The sequence below is a fragment of the Ranitomeya imitator genome, chromosome 4 (genome assembly GCF_032444005.1).
Source record: "Ranitomeya imitator isolate aRanImi1 chromosome 4, aRanImi1.pri, whole genome shotgun sequence".
In the NCBI taxonomy this organism is placed as follows: domain Eukaryota; kingdom Metazoa; phylum Chordata; class Amphibia; order Anura; family Dendrobatidae; genus Ranitomeya; species Ranitomeya imitator.
The window spans coordinates 537,264,276-537,284,802 of NC_091285.1; the positions used below are offsets into that span (position 1 = coordinate 537,264,276).

At 39.6% G+C, this 20,527-nt stretch overlaps 1 protein-coding gene across 2 annotated transcripts in view; it reads right to left on the reverse strand.

Moving 5' to 3' along the window:
• Nucleotides 1-17,323: 17,323 nt before the first annotated feature.
• The window catches only part of ACAN (aggrecan), a 172,598-nt gene continuing 169,394 nt past the window's right edge, over nucleotides 17,324-20,527 (reverse strand). For both annotated transcript variants that reach the window (XM_069766230.1, XM_069766228.1), the window contains one exon: nucleotides 17,324-18,240. In XM_069766230.1, coding sequence (XP_069622331.1) covers nucleotides 18,161-18,240 — 80 coding nt within the window. In that variant the 3' untranslated portion in view covers nucleotides 17,324-18,160. The remainder of the gene's footprint in view (nucleotides 18,241-20,527) is intronic.

Genomic DNA, 20,527 nt, shown 5'->3' on the forward strand with positions numbered 1-20,527 from the left:
GGGAGCACATGTCAGGTTTTTCATTAATTTTTTTCTGAACGATCGCAGACGGTGGCTGCGGAATACTGCGATCATCCACACCTACTGTCACTGTTATTAGTGGCAGCAGGTGTGGGATGATGGGAGTAACAGTCCCAAAAGCCCCCACCTGCTGTCGTTCCGACTTTAATATAATGCTCTGCTCATCATTCTCGTCTGCTCGCCGGCAGAGCAGGGGAAAATGATGAAAGCCGACTTCAGCACCTGCCGCCCGTGAACAGTGCTTACTGTAGTGCTTCATCCCCAGCGGCCGTCCATGTCACATGGAGGACATCACTGTGTGTTCTCCATGTGCATGTGTCCGGGACGTTTTGCCCCTCGTGCTGACGGCAAAAAACGGACATGTCAGCGTGTTTTTCCCACAGACACAAGGGTCCGTATAAACACACTGACGTGTGCACAGACCCATTCATTTCAATGGGTCTACATGTGTACGTGTCTCCAGTACACTGTACACACTGTAGTACACTGTTCACCACTGTACATGTGGTGAAAACTGTCACCACACGTACCGGTGACACGGACGTGTGAAAGGGGCCCCAAAGACGCTTTTTATTGCGAAAACTAGTTTTGCATCACCATATTTTGAGAGCTTTAATTTTTTCATACTTTGGCCGATAGAGTCATGTGAGGGCTTATATTTTGCTGGACGAGCTGATGTTTTTATTGGTACAATTTTTGGGCACATGACATTTTTTGATCACTTTCTATTCTGATTTTTGGGAGAGAGAATGAACAAAGACCAGCAATTCAGGAATTGCTTTTTGTTTTTGTTCTTTATACTGTTCTGCGTGTCATAAAATTGATAAGGCAATTTTATTCTTCAGGTCAGTATGATTACAGCGATACCTCATTTATATCATTATTATGTTTTGTTGCTTTTATACAATAAAAACTATTTTAGAAAAAAAAAATTATTTTTGCATCGCTTTATTCTGAGAGCTATAACTTTTATATTTTTCTGCTGATAGAGCTTTTTGGAGGCTTGTTTTTTTGCAGGACAAGATGATGTTTTCAGCTGTACCATTTTTATTTACATCCTGTTTTATTGCATTTTTGTTCAGCTGTATGATGATGAAGCATTGTTTTTTGCCTTCTTTTTTATTTATTTTTTTACGGTGTTCACTGAAGGGGTTAACTAATGGGACAGTTTTAGGCTATGTGCACACGATGCGGATTTGTTGCGTTTCTGTAGTGTTTTTTTCTACTCGGCAATGCACCAAAAACGCAAAGAATTACTAAAGCAAGGTTAATCAATGACAATACTGAATTGTTGTGCACATGATGTGGGAATTTACGTCCTTATTCGCAGCATTTTATTTTTCGCAGCATGTCAATTCTTTTTGCGGATCTGTAGCATTTTCCACCCATTGACTTCCACTGAGTCACTCAAATCTGCAGCAAAAACGCAGGAGTGAAAAGGTTTGCAGATTTGCTGCGGATTTGGTGCCAAAAACGCAGCAGGTTTGTCAAAGGAAATGATTTGAGAAGGAGGAAGAGTGTATGGGTGAAGAATATAAAATAGTGCCCATCTTGGTTGAAGCACATCAACAATGGAGATTGGACAAGGAAATGGAAATTACATAACATTATTTTTTTTTAAAATACTATGTCCTTATTTAGCTAACAAATCCACAAAGAAATCGTCATACAAATCCGCATGTAAATCAGCATCAAAAACGCATAAAATCCACATAAAAAATGCACGGAATTTCCACTGTGTTTTCTGCCAAGAGATGCAGAAACTGTGCAAAAATTTCCACAAGCAAATCTGCAACGTGCACACATAGCCTTATACAGCGGGTCGTTATGGGGTGAATCATGATCCAGGGTTTTATTGAGGTTAGATTTCTAGCTGGCCTCATATCTGAGTCTGTGTCTCTACGGCTGTTCCCGTCGCACATGAGTGCTATCAGGTTTGATTACACATTTCTCTATTTTAACAACGGGACGAGGTGCACGCCAACATCTCCCCTGATGAAGCCCTATCAGTGAGGGCGATACGCGTGGGGCTGCATTGGCCCTGGTCCATTTCGCTTCTTTGCCTGGGGTCCTCCTGGTTTGTGCATTTTGCACTTTAGGGAATTCAGCCTTATGGTCTCCTGGGACTCCAAATGCTCTTATTTGCTATATGATTCACCCCTTGCCATTTTTTCTATGTTTTTTTGGGACCTATATAAGAGTTATGTTTCCATTTAGGTAGACTATTGAGCATGCTGTTGCTAGCTCCATGAGCCAGTAGGTATAGAGGTGGGTTTTCAGGCATTATATATTATTATACTTCATATGTATAGGTGTTAATATGTACAAACACTGGATATGGACAAGGTGTTCTTTGCTGTTTTTAAATATGTTTTAAATTGTGTGGTGTGCCAATAAAGACCTCTTTTTTTCCATATATGGTTTATTGTTACTTAGGCTACTTTCACACTAGTGTTTTCTGCAATCCATCACAATGCGTCGTTTTGCAGAAAAAACGCATCCTGCAAAAGTGCTTGCAGGATGCGTCTTTTCCCCATAGACTTGCATTGACGACGCATTTGTGACGGATTGCCACACGTCGCATCCGTCGAGCGACGGATGCGTCGTGCTTTGGCGGACCGTCGGGAGCAAAAAACGCTACATGTAACCTTTTTTGCTCCTGACGGACCGCTTTTTCCAACCGCGCATGCGTGGCCGGAACCCCGCCCCCACCTCCCCGCTCCTTACAATGGGGCAGTGGATGCGCCGGAGAAATGCATCCGCTGCCTCCATTGTGCAATGCGTTAAACGCTAGCGTCGGAATCTCTCCCCGACGCATTGCGACGGGGAGATTTCGACGCTAGTGTGAAAGAAGCCTTATATATTCATGTATGTGGTGTGCATAATTGGAGTGGTGCTGTCCTCTTGGTTGACATTTAGTTTTACCACTCACTTGCACCCCGTACTTTAATATTCATATTATGGTAGTGCGCTTGGTTTACTTATTTTCCTGTCTATGGACTAGTGATGCATGTGGAGATGTTTTAATTATATACAAACAAAATGGAAGATTTTATACCATTGAGCTGAACTTCTTCTACCATAGTAGCATGGAACACATTATACTGCATTATGTAGCTGTGTGGATAACAATCCAACTCTGGGGTGAGGTCACAGACTTGGTAGAAAGCTCACCATGAATTTTCTGTGTCTCCTTTTGCCTGTTTTCTCACTCTGCTCCTTACTCCTCCTACTATCTCCCCCCAATAAGTATAATAAGAAGAGTAATATCCTGTATAATAGGAAATGAGATGACTGTGACGCATCAGTGCTGGTAGTCTGACTTGTGTTGGGCAAGATGTAGTTGAGCTGTTCTTTCAGAATGGATCGTAAGCTCAGGAAGCAGGGGTGGGAAAAGAAGTGTCTCATAAGTGGAGAAAGAAATGGATTTCTCTGATAAAATATATTACAAAGCTTCTTATATTCACATCTACTATTCATTTATGCAAAGTTTCCTGAAAGTACAGTTCCCTTTTGAATAATACTTTAACAGTATCTTATCTTAAAACATTACAAGTGGGTACAAGAGTGGGTACAAGCCAAATCTGAGTATAGTTTCAGTGTTTGAATAATTGCAATGCATTGTGTCTATGTAGAGGACAGAAAGTGTATGTGCCCATGTGTTATGTGCAGTGGGGGGTATGCAGAGTGAATATATGTGTGTGTAAGGAGACAGCAGGCATGCAGTAACGAAGTGTAGTCAGAGCAAGGGTTATCAGGGGATTTAATTCTACAGTGGATACTCCATGCAGGGAGAAGTAGAGGGAAATTTTCTTAATACAAATTACTGCAACTTGGAACATCGTAGTAAAACAAGTAACTAGACAACTAGACAAGTAACTAGACAACGTATGTTCAGAGAAAATAGACTTATCAATCTGACACAGTCCTCAGTGTATTCCCTGGGTGCAAACGGTGGCGCCAAGGCGATGGCGCTGAGGAAATTCGGCGTTGTCCTGGAGAGGATGGCGTCTTGGGTCCTGTTGTGGGTGATGTTTCCTTCTGGTCCTGATGCCGGCTTTGGGTCCGGAAGGAGTGGAATACAGAAGGCAATGTCTCTGTCCTGCATGGCAGTTTCCCCTAGGTGGGGTCTGTTTAGAAGCTTAACAGGATAGAGTTCACAAAGGGTGGTACAACTCTCTGGTCTGCATGGGTGCGAGGTTATGTCTCATACACGGGCCCTTTGTCTCACAGTCAGCGGTGTCAACGGTGTCAGCAGTGTCAGCGATATCGGTACATGGCTCTGACGACAGTCTCCATTTATCGCCCTCTGGCCTTCAAGTATTAGGCCTGCTCTCTCATGATACTCAGCGTCAGGAGCACCTAAACTGACCTCTTGAGCACTGAACGTACCCGGCGTAACTGTCAGATTACTCGCACGCTGCAATTCCCTCAGCTTAGCCCCGCCCGCTTTTCTCAACTGCCGGGGACAGTCCAGGTCCTTAAGCTTTCCCCACTGCAACATAGTTGACAGCCCCAATGGTTCCAGACCCGTCACAGAGGAAGCACGCCTAGCTGGGTTCTTCTCATTACATGTGCAGTGTGTGTGCACCAATGAGTTAGTTGTCCTTGCAGGATCTGGAAGTGTGAGGCTATGTGCAGACATTCAGCATATGCCCGCTGTGTCCGAAGAGCTGCCAGGTTTTGAACACAGGTGAATCCGCATGTGATCACTGAGCTGTGTGGAATCACTGCGTCCATCACATTGTACGGGTGAAATTTATCTTGAAGAGACACGCATCTCCGCAAGATAAATTGGCATGCTGCAGTCTGGAAAGACACACCATGTCTGTCTCTGCATGTGAGCCGCGGGCATCTCTGGACTCTCAGCGTTTACTGACTGTGTGGACCTACCTTTAAGAGAGGGACTGCAGCATGTGCAGTGTTCATAGGATATCTATGCTGGTGTGCAAAATATGTGTATAATGTATGTTTTCTGAGCTTATGTCACATTCACCTTTTGATCAACATTTGGTATTGTTTGTATAAGGAAAGCCTGAATATTTTGCAGCTATCAGGCTGCTTCATGTATTCCTTCATTGGTTTGGAAATGGGAGCAGTTAAAAGCACTTTTATCGGTAATTGCAGCATTACCATTTAGGTATTGTGCGACAGCAATTCTCACACAAACAACTATTTTACAATTGGGATTTTGCTGTAAAGAAAAGTCAAACTGTAGATAAGTCGCACACAAGTGGCAGCTCAAAGACCTGCATTGAAGCCTACGCCAAGAGTGACTTGCGAATAGCAACAGAAAATCAACACATTTGGAAACATTTGTGACTCTTTTTCCCAGGTACCACAGAGTCACCATAGGAAATCATTACATGCAACATCATAATGCAACACTGTGATTTCAGTATTATGCAACACATGTAGCCATGTAGCTCAAGCCTAATGGTGGTTGTAAATGCTAATGTTTGCAAACCACAACAATTTGAATGTCAACTCTGCTCACCTGCAATATGGCCAGAATAAATGTGCCAAGGCTTACATTGAACTTTGGAGGGAGACGCATTTTGAAGCCATCACCTTGGGTGCCAAGAGATCTTGCCCGCTCCTGACTACAAGTCAAAGTCAACATCGGTGTTGACTTGACTACAAGATAAGTGATTTGTTTCAATAATACAAGTCTTTTCAGATATCTATTCTCAGACACATCCAATATTACTGATGAAAATAATTGTTGGTACTGGTTTTTTTTTGCAGTGGGGCAATTTTGCTAATTCTCAGTGATAGTTTACAAGAAAAGACGCATTTCAATATTTCCAGTGTACATTGTAACATGAAAAAGCAATTGGCGGGTTTCCAATTCTATTTCCATTTTCCAGTTCTACTTCATATTGATTATACTGACGTTCTTTATTTCTTTCTTGCTCTGCTTCTCCGTGCTGCACTGCAGAGTAGGGACATTAGAAGTTAAACTTTTAAAAAAATTCTGGCAAACAACTTATGTAAATATATTTTCTTCATTATAAGATAATATCTTCTCCCACCCCCTAATTCACTGTGATGCAATCAGGGACTTATTATGAATGGGGGGGGGGGGGGGGAAACAGGACAGGGACTAAGGCTATGTGCACACATTCATGATTTACGGCAGAAAATTCTGCTTTAAATCCTGATGCATTGGCAGGAAAAATGCTGCATAAAATGCATGTCTTTGGAATGGTGTGGGGCTAATTGTATATTTATGACGTGCCACATATTTGTACAGGGGCGCAGTGTGGGGGATTTTTTATTCAGGAGAAAAATGTATATATACAATATATGTGACCTTATTATTTTCAGGACTGTGTTGATCGGTGTGACAAGACGAGTCATGACTGGGAGATGTTGGCATTATGGGCTGACCAGGTGGAGAAGAAACAGCAGGAAATGACTATCAGATGAAACGTGTCCCTGGAGGTAAATATTATTCTGTACTGTAGTGTATGACTTGGAGCAATTCTGTTACTTGTAAAACCACCTCCCTCAGGCCATATTCTGATATTTGTGTGAAATGTCTGTGTGCTGCTATATCTCTTTTATGTGACTGCACACGAACTCAGAGTTTCATAGATCCATTCACATAACTGTGAAAATCACGGATCCGAGAATGAGATCTGCAAGACTCACAGCAATGTCCATATCTGATCTGATTATGATGACATAGGACATACTCAATGGGTCTGTATGTTGTCTGAGAAAAAAAATCAGTCATCACAGCAATACTTCACATTGATACAGGAACGCAGCCGTATAATGTATGGCACAGTCCCTTAGTATATAGTGTACGTTCTTGTTATATATAGCGCCATCCTTAATTACATAGTTTCCTCTTGCCATCTCTTATTATGTAGCATCTTCTCCAGTTATGTATGGCGCTGTCCCTTATTATATAGCATCCTCTGTTGTTATGTAAGGCGCCGTCCCATTGGTACATAGCAAGAGCTGATACTATGTATGAATAAATCTAAAAGTGGGAAACAGAGCGCAGAATAGGGTGATACCTCATGGAGGGAGAGTAGGAGAGTGTTGATTACGTTCACGTGGTAGAGTTGTGACAAGCACAAGTCCTATGTAGGCATTAAGAAAAACAGCTGCTGCTGTCTTGCGGCTGGTGGACAAATCCTCCAGGAGATATTGGATCCAGTTGGATGAACACGGAGGTGGGCTGTGCTGCTGGAGTAAATCAATTCTTCCGAAACGATGATGAGAATAAGGTTTTTTATTCACTATCGTGAATAATAAACCTTATTCTCACCATCATTTCAGAAAAATTGATTACTCCAGCAGCGTAGCCCACCTCCGTGTTCAACCAACTGGATCCAATATCTCCTCTTGTTATGTATAGCACTGTGCCTTACATAGTCTTTGTATTGCACAGGGGCCGCGAACTGTCAGTATTCGCCCTTGTTAACGCTATTAGGATTCTCATTATTTACACCTAGTAACATTGGCCTGTAGTGCTAGATATAATATTTACATCTACTTTCTGTACCATAGTGTAAGTTGTACAATTTATTTAGTAGAAAACCAAGAAATAAACTGTAATAATTAACCCTTTTTGATTCCAGATGTAAATATTAACCTATTTGCAATTGGCAGGTGAGGTGTTAACCCATGTGTTGATGTTGTTACACCCAGTTAACGGTAAGAAGTGGAGATCCTCAGTGCATTTCCTGTTGTACAGTGTCCACACTACAGCGCCTATTCAAAGTGGACATCCACGTGGCAGGCAGTAAAAAGGACTCCTTCATGAACAACTGTGCTCTGTATTCCCGGGATGGCAAAATTCCAAGTTTCTCAATGAACTTCCCAGTTTGTGTATAAACCGCGAGGTCTCCAGGTGGCCAACAGCAAATAGATAAACAGAACAGACCTACACAAGACCACTTAGGTGGAAAAGCGCTACACTGTGTGTGCATATCATGGTGTCCAATCCATACATGGGCAAGCAGTTAATGCTTTCATTATGAATTTAGTCTTGTTAAAGATCCTTTCAGCCACTTCTGCAGCTAATACGTGCTTTCATTTTGATAATATACTGTAGGTTATTCTAAGTGAACAGAAAATATTTTTCTTATAAGTTACCAACAAAATTAGGTTTTTAAGCATGCTATAAATAAAGCCCAGTACAGTGGAGATTCAGATGTCATCAATAGAGAATCTAGCCTGCCACACAAGCAGAATGACCGTCCACAGTTGAGAGTTCTGTCCTACCGTTCCTAGTGACATGATATAGGTCCTTGTGTAGATGACTGAGAGAAATCATTATTCATGTTTAAGCCTTCCTGTGATCAATCAATGTATATCTGGAGTCTTGTTCAGGAACCCAAAGGTTCAAAAACTAGAATAACTGCAGTCTCGATGGACCAACTTGTTCTGAATGATATGAAATGTATGTTCTGTCTAATAATAGGCACTGAGTGCCTCTGTCATTATCCCATGTTACATATTACAGCTCTGCTTGTTTGGGTTGTAGAGTCAAAAGAATCCCGACACTCACGTAGATTTTTTTCTTGATTCTTTCAGTGTCGGCGAGTTTCAGTTCATCCACAGCTTTCAACAGCAGGGCCATTGTAAGCTCTTGATGGGCTGAAATGCATTGAAAATAAGAGATTCAACATAAAAATCTCATAGAGTGTTGGATTTATGTCCACTTGTCCACTTTTCCACTACTTGCAGTGGCGTGACAATCGTTTTGGATCTGCTTGTTTGGGTTGACTGCTGTGTATAAGCATTAGCCTTCCTGAAAGTCAGTGCATGGACTACCAATATCTGTTATAGAAAAATAACTAAATTCCCACACTGGGCATCTAAAAAAGAAGAGGGATGGAAACCCAATTGAAGATCCTTTAAAATAATCTCTTCAGTGATTAAGTAAATCACCATGACTCTGTATTGGTCAAATGAGTAAACTCAATCCTTGGTGTCCTGGTCTCTCAGCGCCTTTTGCCTGTTGGCAGTCATATTAGTTAGTGTTCATTAGTGGGGACTGGTGACTACTTACTAATGTATTGTAATATGTTCTATATTATACTGTAGTATCTATATGATCTTCACTGTCCTGTTTTGGACATTACGCTACATTGACCTCCAGGGCTTTCAAAACTGAAGTTTATGTAAATGATGCATAAATGTCATGATGTGTCTTTAGCTGTTCCACCGCCAGTTACTTTTAATGCATTTTTTTTTTTAATACATTATTTGATATATTATTTTGGCTATGTTTATTGACATTGCATATTACTCCTAAGAGGGAGCAATTCAGCACATCCCATGGAATATTATATAAAAGAACACTGACCCCTACTTTTCATTTGCTTTTTAAACTCAGGAGTAATATAAAAGATGTTCTGTATCATATTAGCCAGTTGAAAAAATTTGTAATATCCCAAATAAAGCCTCATTTAGAAGTCGGTGAATCATGTACGTGTTTTATCTGTGATTTTCACAGATAAAATTCATCATGGATAATAATGACTATGAGGCTGTTCACAAGTCCGTAATTTTTTGTGGACTGCGTGTGTACTCAAAGAGATTGCACAGAATTTGATCCAATGGGTCCATGAAATTCACAGAGAGCACACAGATGGCATCCATGTGCTCTCCATGTCATGTCCGTGATTAATAGGATAATGGTTAGGAGAAACTTTGTTGTTTTTTTGATCACTGACGAATCGTTGATGGTAAAAACTGACAAATGGACCAAACACTGCTGAAAATTGAATCCAAAATACTGACAAACAACTATCTGTGTTTTACGTACGATAAAATCATGGATGTGTGAATGAAGCCTGCGGATGCTTGACATGGCAAGATTTTTTTCAGAATTTTACATATATATCTGTAATCCAAAACCAGAAATGAGTCCAAAACTCAAAACAAATGTAAATGCTTCCTCTCTGTTGAAGGTAGAACTTCTAGTTTTGGCTAATAGTATCTAAAATACTGATCAAAATACTTCTGCATGAAAGTGGCCTAAAAGAAAGCAAACGATATTCATGAAATGATGGCACATTTTAATGGGCTCCATTATACTGCATAGAAGACCATTATATTGTATGGAGAGCCATAATACTGTATGGAGGGCTGTGCGAGGGTCATCATATTGTGTGGAATAGCTGTGAGTGGCTTCATATTGTGTGGAATGGCTGCGAGTGACCTCATATTGTTTGGAAAGGCTGTGCTGGGGTCATCATACAGTGTTTGGAGGACTGTGGCGTCCATCATACTGTGGGTGGAACTGTGAGGACTGTCGTACTGCGAGGAAGACTGTGGGGCCACCATACTGTAGGTGAGGGCAATCATACTGTGGGTGGAAGACTTCAATGGCCATCATACAGTGTTAAAGTAACTGTGGGGGGCATCATACTGCGTTAAGGTAACTATGGGGAGCATCATACTGTGTTAAAGTAACTGTGGGGGGCATCATACTGCGTTGAACTCACTGGTTTAGCTAAAATAAAATAATGTTAATTCAGCAGGCTTTTGAGACTACGTAAGTCTCTTCTTCAGACAATGAATCGTGTAACATCTATATAGTACAAATAATGGGACAATCTCAATAAATCTGGGCTTATTTTTCAAAGTAAAAAAAAACAGCAGATTGCAAAAAGAAAAAAAAATCAGTTTGCCAAAAAAGAAATACATGCTGACCATATAGAACTGTGCACTGTCTACTGTCCTTTACCCAAAACAATGTGCCTTCAGCTTTACCATTATTGCATCTGTAAAAACTGACTCTCTACTGTGGAAATTATTATACACACCAGCCGTTCTTCAGGCAATATTCTTCCTATCATTTCAGAGATGCAAATGTACTTTCACCCAGTGGAGACAACGAAATTTGCAATTTGAATATGGAATTGTTAGATGAGGAAATTGCCCAAAAACTGATACAAGGATGCAATTTGTTTTTGAATACAAGCTCCAGTTTATGATTGACCTAAACATGGTTTTTTTTGGCCCTGTCCATACAAGATAATTAATAGCTAATTTTTATTTAAGCGGAATCTATATAGAGGCAAACCTGAATGTACCAAATGACAAAAGCACTACAAGCACTCACGTAATGATAAAGCGATTTCCTCTCTAATCATTTTATACTTTATAATCTCTTTATTAGGTGCTCGAAAAAATGACTGCCCATGTTAGCTTTTTCTAAATCAATAGATTGCAAAAAATACAGTGTGACATAATTGCATATGATTGAGGTCTCGTACTAGAAATAGGCACATAATTATTAAGAATGTTGCAGGCTCCAAATACAAGTAAATAACAGCACTTCACAAAAAAAGGTTGTCATTTTTTGTTTTTGCTTTTTTTCTGTTCTGAATTGCTTCTAACCCTGACTTTCAATTGTATGACCTGCTGACAGAAACAATGTATTATGCCCTAAATATCTGAAGCGGCGTCTTTCCTAATGAGAAAATATTTAGTAAAAATATAATTTGTGCAAACCAATTTAGGTTAATAATGCCTATACCGTTAGCTCCAATAGGGCTGTTTCCATTAGAATGACATTTTTGTAATCTTTCGGTGTCTAATTGACCACTCATAAAATGAGCATTTGAATGTTTAATGGATTTATTATAACTGTATTACACCTTCACAATATAAATCCTGTAACACTGTGCACCCCTCATTTATGTCAAAATGGTGCATATTGCATTAGATCCCTTATATATCTAAGTGGAGAATGTCTCAGAATGTATAAAGAATGTTATAAAGATGCATTAAATGTTCATAAGAAAATCAATATCAAGATTAAAAATGTACAGATATAATATTTTTTGGCTTAATATCTTTTGGTATTTTCAGGTGATACAATCACATTTTTGGTTTCACAATCTTCCTACTGATGATTTTTTTTTTCTTTTCTGTTTTGACTGCCGGTGTTGAATTTTATGCAAATGAACCCTCTTAGTGACTTACTGTAAGGGCTCATGCACGCACCCTTGTAAATAGGACACGTGATATCCGTGTTTTTGATTGCTAGCACTCGTACCCATGTTATTCTATGGGGTAGTGCACATGTCCGATTTTTTTTTTCCTTTGGACTGAAGAAACAAATTGCAGCACAAATAATAATCATGACATTCGAGTGTGGTCCGATTATCATGGACTGGCAGCATTTACTCTAAACCTTCGAGAAAATTGTATCCCAGTGGACCGATTTTCTCAGATGGCAATGAGTAGTTAAAAACATAGAAATGTGGATGACCCATAGCAAAAAGACAGCATTAGGGCTATGTTCACATGACCAGTAATGACCTGCTAGAAGGCACAACTTTTTAGAAAACTGATCTATGCTGGATCCGTTTTTTAACATTGATGTCTATGGAAAATGTATCCATTAATTAGCCATACGTTTTCTTCCATTTGTAAAGGATCCAGCAAGCAAAAAACGGATTCTTTACAAATGAAAGAAAATAGGATGGTTAACTAACAGATCCATTTTCCACATACTTCAATGTTGAAAAACTAATCCACCAGTTTTATAAAAACGGACTAAAAAGTTGCTGCCAGCAACTTACTGCTGGATCCATTCTAACTGATTATTAGTGGAAATATGAAGATAGCCTTGCAAGATTTCTAGTGCTGGTTCACACAAAAAGCATAAGAAAAATTTAAAGAGACTTTCCAAGCTTACAAAATTATAGAAAAATACCTACATGATATATATGTGTCTGAATGCACCACAGCTGAGAAATACACGATTTATCATTTTCATAATCTTTCCCAGCTTTGTGCTGAACCTTTGATTTGATGCTGTCAGGGATTTCTGTGGCTGGATTATTACATCAAGAACTGATGTTCATATACTCCCCCTCTCACCGACATTGCCTCTATTATAGCGGTCTGCGTGACTCTGTATTGCAAGTTGTACGATAGTACTATAATTGCTCTTTATCTTCACACACATTTGCTACTGAAAGACCGTTCTGCTTTCTGATATTCCACTAAACACTGCACAACCAACTACCTAGCATCTTAGAAAGAGCTCCTTCAGAAAGGCAAAGGGAAGAATGAGAGCAGAGAGCACTGGAGATAAGAGACATTTGATGTGTAAAGGTCTCATACTCAGATCTCGTCATACCTAACAGACCGGACATTGTGCGTCTCCCACTCACACACCACCTCCTCAGCTCACCCCCTATCTGTCAGTGTCCTGCAAGGTTCAGTTCTAGGGCCCCTACTCTTCTTCATTTACTCCTTTGGCTTGGGACAGCTAAAATGGAATCTCACGGTTTTCAGTATCATCTCTATGCTGATGACACACAGATCTACATCTCTGGATTCGATATCACCTCCCTACTAACCAGAATCCCACAATGTCTATCCGCTATTTCATCCTTTTTCTCTGCTAGATTTCTAAAGCTTAATATGGAAAAAACAGAATTCATCATCTTTCCCCATCTCACTTGACCCCCCAATGGACCTGTACATTAAAGTAAATAGCTGCTTACTCCCCCCAGTCCCACAAACTCGCTGCCTTTGGGTAATCCTTGACTCCGACCTCTCCTTCAAACCACATATCCAAGCCCTTTCTACTTCTTGCTGACTTCAACACAAAAATATTTCACTCATCATCTCACGCCTTGACTACTGCAACCTCCTGCTCTATGGCCTCCCCTCTAACCCTCTCGCACCATTCCAATATATTCTAAACTCTGCTGCCCGACTAATCCACCTGTCCCCATCTATTCCCTGGCCTCTCCCCTCTGTCAATCCCTGCACTGGCTCCCCATTACCCAGAGACTCCAGTTCAAAACCCTAACCATGGCATACAAAGCCATCCACAGCCTGTCTCCTCCATACATCTGTGACCTCGTCTTCCGGTACTTAGCTGAGTGCAACTCCTGATTCTCACAAGATCTTCTCTTCTACCCTCTTATCTCCTCTTCCCACAATCGCATACAAGATTTTTCCCACATATCCCCCCTACTCTGGAACTCTCTACCCCAACATATCAGACTCTTGCCTACTGTGGAAACATTCAAAAGGAACCTGAAGACCTACCTCTTCCGACAAGCCTACTACCTGCAGTAACCCCCCTGATCCACCAAACCGCTGCATGACCAGCTGTACTCTCACCTACTGTATCCTCGCCCATCCCTTGCAGATTGTGAGCCCTCGTAGCAGGGTCCTTTCTCCTCCTGTACCAGTGGTGACTTCTATTGTTTAAGATTATTATACTTGTTTTTATTATGTATACCCCTTTTCACATGTAAAATACCATAGAATAAATGTCACTATAATAATAAATAAGAAGAATAATACTACTAGTCAGCAGGAGATAAACTTCCAAAGATCGGTTACATGGCTTTACGTGAGGCTGGCTTAAGTCCCCCATACACAATAGATGAAAGTTGTCTGGACCCCCTATTCTAACAGGACTGCCTGATAATCTGATGTGCATAGGGCCTTCTGGACCCCTGGCCCTTCAACCCTACCCCGGACAGATAGATTCCTGCCAATTGAAATTTCAAAGCCTGATTCAATCATTTTCAAGGGAGATAAGCCATTGTCAGCGAAGTCAGACAGTTGCTTTCTGCACTTTAGCTATTGAAAATATCCAAATGGTTGGCTGACAGTGTATAATCAGCTTTACAGAGACATTTAATTTACAGGGGGTAGACATTCTATGCTTACATCATGCTTGTACATCAGGAAAGCTCAAGCTATACATGCTAAACATATCCAATAGGTCACATTAGCCCAACAGAGCCCACAAAAGTGTTTTTTTATCCCCTCTATTGCTGGTATAACAGGTACAGGCATCCTATTGGCCAACATTTCTGGCAAGACCTAATACATGAGGTAAAAAGCCAGACTATTAGGCACCATAACAACCCACTGTACTTTGCATACATGCTGTTGGGAGCTGATGGAGTCACAGAAGAAATCCTTTTCTTCTATCAACCACTTAGATGCTGCAGTCAGCATTGACAATAGCAGCCAAGAGGCTAACATGTTGGGTTTGGAGTTATTCCTAACCCTGGACATTAGAACAGAAGAGATTGGTCACTACTGGGCTCCAACGAAGATCAAGCAAGCACAGCTCCTCCCATGATATAAGATATCTTTCTTGCGAGGTTCAAAATCCTTATTAAAATGCCTAAAATGCAAAGGCCATTTTAAAATTTCATTTTATATTGATAACTGTTCTGCTTTCTGTAAAGTTCAGTGTTAAGTCAGGTTGTGTCTATTATCTAAAAGCCAGTTAGTATGCACTGTAGATACTGACGTAGAAGGTAATTTGAATCCACCAAAGCTCTCCATACATCCTATATCTGGCCAAAGAGGGGATCTCAACAAAATCATGCGGAAGTGCAGGCTTAGGCTTAGGCTTTGGGCTCCTAAAGAATGTATGAATTACAGTATAGACTTATTTGCTTTAGTAGATTTCATTAAATTTGGTGCCCTTTATCATGAGCCCAAATCACCCAGAGTGTCTACCTCTGTGACATTTAATTTGTTGGCTTTCTAAATCATAGTCTAAAATTGAAGCACATATCACCATAGTATGACAAGCATTGAAGGCAAGTCTCTAGTGGCAGTAACATCAGTAAAATAACTGAAAAAAAAAAAGAAAATGTATGTTTTATTGGCTCAGTGCTTTATTTCATAGGTGTTACATGGTACAGAGTACAGTGCAAAGACTTTTTTTGGACATTGCTCATTTGCAATAATATTGCCTGTATGCTCCTATCAGAAATCCATTGGCTTTCAGTGTATGAAGTTTGTGAAGAGTGTTTTGAGCGTATGTCAGACACATACAAATTTTGGATATAAACTCATCCGCAGTACTATGGGTTAACAAAAAAAAAGCATTATTGAATGACAAGCGGTGGCAGATGCCGACCAAGTCTTCTTGTAGCGAGAGTCCAAATGCACTTGAGTTCCATAAAGCAAATACTTACACCACAAGGAGGCAGATAAAACTGAATGACAATGATTTGCATACCATTTTTATTTCCAAATTTCGGAAATTAAAATTCTATCGTTTATTTTGAAGTTAGCTTTACCGCAATTTTGTAAACATATTCATTACAGGGCTTGCCCATATCTAATTTGACTTTCACATGGTTTACCAAGCTGATCAGAAGCCAAATATAAATTGAATATTTTCGGGAAATAACCATATTTTTTGCTTATTTACGGATGGCCATAAATAGACAAGTATCACCTCTTACTGGAAGGAAAACACTTGGGCACAGCCAGGACACTAAGCCTTTGTACCAAGGTTTGTAAGTCACTCATCAGTATACACACAGTATTTGCACACCTTGGACTGGCAACATATTCACACATCCATCCAAAGATATCACTGCACGTCCAGCAAAATAAAATACAACAGGTTTTGCTTTTTTATTTATACACATTTCACAATGTTTTTTTTTTTCCATCCGGTGTTACACATTCTCTACTCTGTCTTCTCTCTATGCATGATTTATAAAATATTCGTTTTGCTTTTTACAAAAAAAATAAAAATAAAATAATAATAATATATAGAAAATGTTGTACCTGACATTACACACAGAGGCTCCTCCAGAATTCTAGGAGAATATTGCAACTTCATTTAAATAAAATTAGAACGTAGTATTCCAATTGTATTTTAATAACATTACATTATTTTTTTTATATAAATAGGTGCACGGAAACATCATGCACTGCACGGTCCCCGGAGCAAAGGTGGGGAAAATGGAAGCAAACTGTTTCAGTCCTACTACGGGGAGTCATGAGGTTCTTCTATCAAAGAGACCCAGGCACAGCTGACAATGCAGGGGAAGCAGAGTGACGGTGGATTGTGTTATCAGGTTTCACAAAATCTGTCCACGGTATAATAATAATAGTCCTCGCCCTATTATAGAGCTGTAGCTATAGTAGGTCCCACTGCAGATTTCATTCAGCTAATTGGGAGAACATGGCATTGGATTCAGGTGTATTATAGATACAAGATCTTGCGTTCAAGGCTATGGATGATGTATGAGACACAGATGCATCTGTCAAGCATTTCACAAATCCACAGGGTGTCCCAGTGGTCCAATAGATTTGCACATTACAGGGCAAGCCAAGCTTTATCCGAATAGTAACGTAATAATCTGCCGACATAACAACAAGCGTAGAAACGAAGCAAAGCTTTGCAAAAGGCGTCTATTAACAGAGATATATCAAGGATGTGTCGCAACGACAAGGACTTATCCAAGTGACGCATCCACACTTAGGAACTAAATCGAAAGATTTGTGTAGAGTTTCTTCTAAACAGATCTGCAATAAAGACTCGTTTTTTATTGCTTAAGACTAGGTAAGTGCATTGTTACATAAGTGCAGAATTAGTATATAATGTGTGTGCAAATATTTCAACATACGACGTAAAAAAAAACCTCTTAGATGAGCAGCATTAGGCCATGCATGAGTGAATCGTCTAGAGTTAGAAAGTCTCCTTAGAAGGTCAAGTATATCTCTACGGAAAGTCCATACAGATCTATGACGTCTACTCTGGCAAGGGCTTTCTAGACATGACCGTAGTAACCTTTGGGTTAATAAGTGCAGTGGGAGAGGACTATTCATGGTAGCACATATGAAATATTGCTACTGCTTGTAGTTTAGTACAAGCACATACCTGGACATTCTGTCTTCTCAATTTCTCACTCACCCCACCCCTTTGTCCTCTCACATTGGAGATACATTCAGCGATTTTTCACAATTATTTTTATTTAAGGTCCTTAATGTGCAATGCGTTTGTTACTATATTTATACTTTTTAATTAAAGTCGGCCAGCCTGGAGTTTAAATAATAAAAATATTACATTATTATCACATTATATTTAGTTAAGGCAGGGGGAGATAGTCTTTATGGCTTCACATAGCCTTTCCTATTTCTAATCAACTCTTCCACCCTCCATTAAGAAAGGCACAATTTGATCCCTGACAAAGGCACTTCTTTGACCATTAGTAACAATGCTGAAACCTAATTTGCTTTGGTGCTTTTTTTTATATACAGCTTGGGTTTTTCTTCAATATAAACTCCTTATATGAAAACAAAAAGAAATTGACATTGTTAACATAAATGTTCATTACGATAATTTTTTTTTTGTCTTTTTCAATTAATGGGCTGTGCTCTGTGCAACTCTGCTAGTGGGTTTCGATCGAAGTCTGGGGCTTCTCTTGTGTCTGTACGTGGAAGCTGCAGAAAGTGAAAAGAAGGACGAGGAAACAGAAAAAAATCGTAAGTCAACGTTCACATTTTCCATGATCTTATTCAATGATACATATTATAAAATACAAGTTAACTTTATGCTATATCACAAAATAACTTAACAAATATATTTAACTAATGTATATATCTATCTATCTGGACAAAAAAAATGTTTTGGTTCTGAAGTGTGAACCTTTCTTAAGAACACTTCAGAACCAAAATGCCATCACTATGGGCTAATAAACCACTCTCTTTGCCATAACTTTTTCAAGTGATGCCTCAAAGTTTTTTTTTTTGTCTGAATGGTCTGGTTCTTGCCAGTGCTGTGCATCCATACTTCTGATGCTGCTCTTCTTTTAACCTTTGGTTTTGACGTTTTTAAGTTTCCGTTTTTTTGCTCCCCTTCTTCCCAGAGCCATAACTTTATTATTTTTTCTGTCAATATGGCCATGTGAGGGCTTATTTTTTGCAGGATGAGTTGGAATTTTGAAAAACACCATTGGTTTTGCCATATTGTGCACTGGAAAATGGGAAAAAATTTAATGCAATGAAATTGCAACAAAAAATGCAATTCCACAATTGTTTTTCGTTTTGTTATTTTTACGATATTGACTAAATGTTAAAAGTGACCTGTCATTATGATTCTCCAGGTCATTATGAGTTCATATATACCAAACATGTCTAGGTTATTTTTATTTAAGTGGTGAAAAAAAATGCAAATTTTCTAAAAGAAAAAATAGTCGCCAATTTCCGAGGCCCGTAGCGTCTCCATTTTTCGTGATCAGGGGTTGGGTGAGGGCTTATTTTTTGCACGCCAAACAGACATTTTTATTGATACCATTTTGGTGTATTTACAATCTTTTGATTACCCAATATTGCATTATAATGCAATGTTGCGGCTACCAAAAAAATATAATTCTGGCGTTTTGACTCTTTTTTCTTGTTACAGCGTTTGCCAGTTGGATTAACTATTTTTTATATATTGATAGATCGGATGTTTCTGACCATAGCAATGCCAAATATGTGTATTTTTTTCATTATTGTTTGATTTTGAAAGGGAAGAATGGGGGTTATTTGAACTTTTATATTTTTAAAAATGTTAATATATTTTTTAAAAGCATTTTATTTTTACTTTTCACTTGCTTCTATAGTTTCTATGGGTGACCAGAGGCTTTGGTCATCTGATCGCTTGTGCTACACAGAGCAGGGCTCCAACCTTGTTCTACATAGCTAAAATGATCACTTGCTACCGGCGGTCAGCACTCATAGCTATTTTTTCAATGACAATCACAGGGGTCTGCTATAGACCCCAGGTTGTCATGCCAATCAATTGGCGACCCGCAGTCATATGACGCGGGCACCGATGGATGGGATTAGTGGTGCGCTCCAGGCGAGAGCATGTTATATGGTGCTGTCAGAGATTAACATGTTAACAGCTGCGGGTAGATTGTGATTCTTCCCGCGACTGTTAGGGGCATATGTCAGTTGTTCAAATCAGCTGACATGTTCCAGAAAAGTTGCAGGCTCATTGCCGGAGCCCACAGCAAACAGGGGGAACCCATTTTAGATGCAACTATACAGTACATCTAAGGTGGAAAAAGGGTTAATATTATCTACAGTATCCATCTTTCTATCTAGAAGAAAAAAATGGAAAAAAAATGGAACAGCACCATGTAAATGAATTCAGAGTGCAAGGCAATCCAAAGAAATATCCATTTGTATAAATAATAAAAAAAAAACAAAGGAGGCAGCATGCCAATTAATGATGAAAAAAAGTGGACTTTATTAGCCCATCTGATGTGGCAAATTTTTCAGTGTATTTTTTGGAGTGCTGCCTTATGTTCTTATATTATATCTATCTATCTCGATTCTGTTAATGGCAGTAGGCCATTAGACTGAAATTGGATCTTTTAGCTGGGGGAACCTGGTGCCAAAGGGCATTGCACATAGATTTGCCTCCAGCCATGTTTCCCAACACCTGCCATATATTCACAGCAGGGGTTCAAAGGCTTTGTATGGAGTGGGTTGACATGCTGTAGGGTGTTGACTGTCCTACACAGCAGACACACACATATAAGTGCTGTGATTAGAGCCTGCTTTGCTCTTCTCTGTTTAACCGCTTAGATGCTGTGGTGAACAGTGCCATGGCATTTAAATGGTTAGACGCAGGGCCCTCTGTCATCCATTTTGGGTCCACATGATGCAATTGTAGGAACTTAATGGATTGTTTAATGGCAGCTGAGGGAATATTGGGGTTTCCAAATTTGAACAACTG